The 2791-nt window shown below is 43.9% G+C and overlaps 1 protein-coding gene across 1 annotated transcript in view; it reads left to right on the top strand.

Moving 5' to 3' along the window:
* Positions 1-272: 272 nt before the first annotated feature.
* The window catches only part of LOC117957458 (glycine receptor subunit alpha-3-like), a 52797-nt gene continuing 50278 nt past the window's right edge, over positions 273-2791 (top strand). The window contains exon 1 of the mRNA XM_034893214.1: positions 273-788. Within this exon, the coding sequence (XP_034749105.1) occupies positions 724-788 (65 nt within the window). The 5' untranslated portion in view covers positions 273-723. The remainder of the gene's footprint in view (positions 789-2791) is intronic.

Genomic DNA, 2791 nt, shown 5'->3' with positions numbered 1-2791 from the left:
ATCGGAACTTTAATCAGCATCTCCCTCAACCCACGCTGCTGCGGCCCCATATGGCAAACTATCATTACCATCTAGCCTACTTCACAGCCACAGATGGAGAAAGAAACCCAGGGTAGAGAGAGAGAGAGAGAGAGAGAGAGAGAGAGAGAGAGAGAGAGAGAGAGAGAGAGAGAGAGAGAGAGAGAGAGAGAGAGAGAGAGAGAGAGAGAGAGAGAGAGAGAGAGAGAGAGAGAGAGAGAGAGAGAGAGAGAGAGAGAGAGAGAGAGAGTTAATTACGCATGGCTGGCTGTTTCATTTGATCCACCTCGCTGGGCTTCTAATTCCTGATGCGATTCAGCTGGCAACATTAAGAGCCGAGCAGATGATTGGCTGAGCTGCCACTCGGCCAGTCCAGAGGGGCGGGTCTCTGTGCCCCCGCGCGGTGCTCCAGCCACCAGAGCGGAGTGGAGAGGAGCGGAGAGGAGAGGAACAGCTGGCCTCAGCCTCCGCCTCCGCCCCCGCCTGTCACTGACCTGTCTCTCCCATGCTCTCTCCTGGAGGAAGCTAGCTGCGTGCTGTTTTCCCAGACAGTGATGCTAACTGACGGACTTTTTGGACTTCCTGTTACTACGGTAACGGAGACTTGCCCTCCGCGTGTTGTCTGAGCACAAGCTGGACCGCGAGCGCTGCTCGAGGTGCTGAAAGCTTCGCGAGCCGCGAGGAGAGGAGACAAGGAGAGGAGAGATGAGGAGACAGCGGCTGTGTGTGGCGGGCTTTTTACTTGCCTGGAAACTAGTCCACTTTCTCAGGTAAGCTCCCGCTCATTCCACAGCGTCACGCACGCGCATACTCCAGCTGGAATAGCCCCCTTAACCCTAACCCCAGACAATGTATCTGCTTGGTGATATCAATGATGTGGCCAAGGCAGGGCTCAGGAACCGAATGATACTGTTACTAACATCGGCTGATAACAGATAGGCTATATTAATGTTGCCAAACATTTGGCAGGATGTACAACGTGTTAAACTAGAAAATTCTGTAGCCATTTTAAGTGTGCCTACTACTTGGTGCACATCCGAATAGCAATAAAACTTAGTAAAAAGACATTTTTGTTTAGCAGAAACAGCTTGCGCTAAACCAACCAGACTCCATTTAAAAAAAGTACTTTTAGCGTGTATAGAGCCAACATATTTTCACATGTAAATCTGTAAATTATGTGTTTATTTCATCCAACTATAGAGCTATGATGGTTGGCAAAGTGTAGAGAAGACCAAAAACAGTTTGGTTTCTGTCCACTTTGAATGATTTTTAACAAATATTTAAATTTTAAACATATACAATGTAACTTTTTTATTGCTTTTTTTTTCTTTTTCTGAATTACCAGTGAAAATACTAGGGGTGGGAATCAACAGATGCCCCCCCAATACAATATAATCACAATACCTATGCCATGATACAATATTATTGCAATTTTAAACAATATTCTGTGATATATTGCAATCCATAACTTCTTATTTTTCCCAATTTTCAATGTCCCCAAAAGGAAACTTTTTTGTCAACATCTGTTTTTATCTAAAAAGAAACCTATCCGTTTGTTTATCTCACTTCAATGTTATTGCTGCAAAATGGGACATTTGTCCATAGTTTTAATTGTAATTAACACAGCCGTATATTGTTAAATATGAGGGGCAAACCTGTATTTGGACCAGTGTTTCCATGGTAACTCTGCCACGACGGCGAAAATCACAGAAGTTATTGAATGCAACTAACTTCATTTGGGAGAGTAACTGCGTGTGAGACGGAGCTGCTGGACCTGGGCCGGAGATGTGACCCATGGCCGGAATATCATAGTTAATAAAATGCAGCGCAGTGACGATTCAGACATTTCATACACAGGACGAGGGTATCTCCAATGACCCGCCATTCGACCCGTGCTGGACTCATTCATAATGAGTCAGCCGTGTCTCTGTGAGTAGCGTCCATCGCACTCCCTCTCTCTCCCTAGCTCTTATAATCAGTTATTGTGGAAAACAAGGAGCTTTCTCGGAGATACACTTAAAAAAATACATCCTGCGCTGTTTATTTCAGAAAGCTATTTTTCCTTTACATATTTGTGTATCAGCTGTGTGGTCATACAACATACAACTTCATGAGAAGAATGTACAATAATATGGAGGTGAAAGCAGTTATAAACAGCCTATGTGACAATAAAATATGTTTTGGTTAAAATCAACAAATAAGTGTGATAAATAATCGTGATCCCAGTATTATATAAAATAATCGTGATTATCCTTTTGGCCATAGTCCTGTAGCCTTAGTGTTTGGCGTTTCTTTCAGCAAATCACAATGGTCTTGGGCGCAGCGACGGTGGTTATGCCCAATAGTCTTGCGATGGAACTTGTTTTGGTGGAACATCTGCACCCCCCAAGGAAAATGACATGTACAATATTTTATCAATTTAACGGTTGACACAATGCAGTTTCCTCATCTGCTTTAAAGGTCCCATGTTTTTTTTTTTTTTAACATTAATATGCGTTCCAACCAACCTGCCTCTGGTCCCCCAATGGCGCGAAATGGTGATAGGTGTAAACCGAGCCCTGGGTATCCTGCTCTGCCTTTTGAGGTTATTAAAGCTCAGGTGGGCCGAGCTGGAATCTTGCTCCTTATGAGGTCATAAGGGGCAAGGTTATCTCCCCTTTCTCTATACAGTATTAGGGGACCACTATATAAAAGGGACTTCAGATACAGTATAAGGGACCACTAAGGTCTATATAAAAGAGACTTCAGATACAGTATTAGGGGACCACTAAGG

This window comes from Etheostoma cragini, chromosome 2, assembly GCF_013103735.1.
Source record: "Etheostoma cragini isolate CJK2018 chromosome 2, CSU_Ecrag_1.0, whole genome shotgun sequence".
NCBI lineage: Eukaryota > Metazoa > Chordata > Actinopteri > Perciformes > Percidae > Etheostoma > Etheostoma cragini.
The sequence above is the reverse complement of the archived record's forward strand: the minus strand, read 5'-3'. Positions and strand labels throughout refer to the sequence as shown.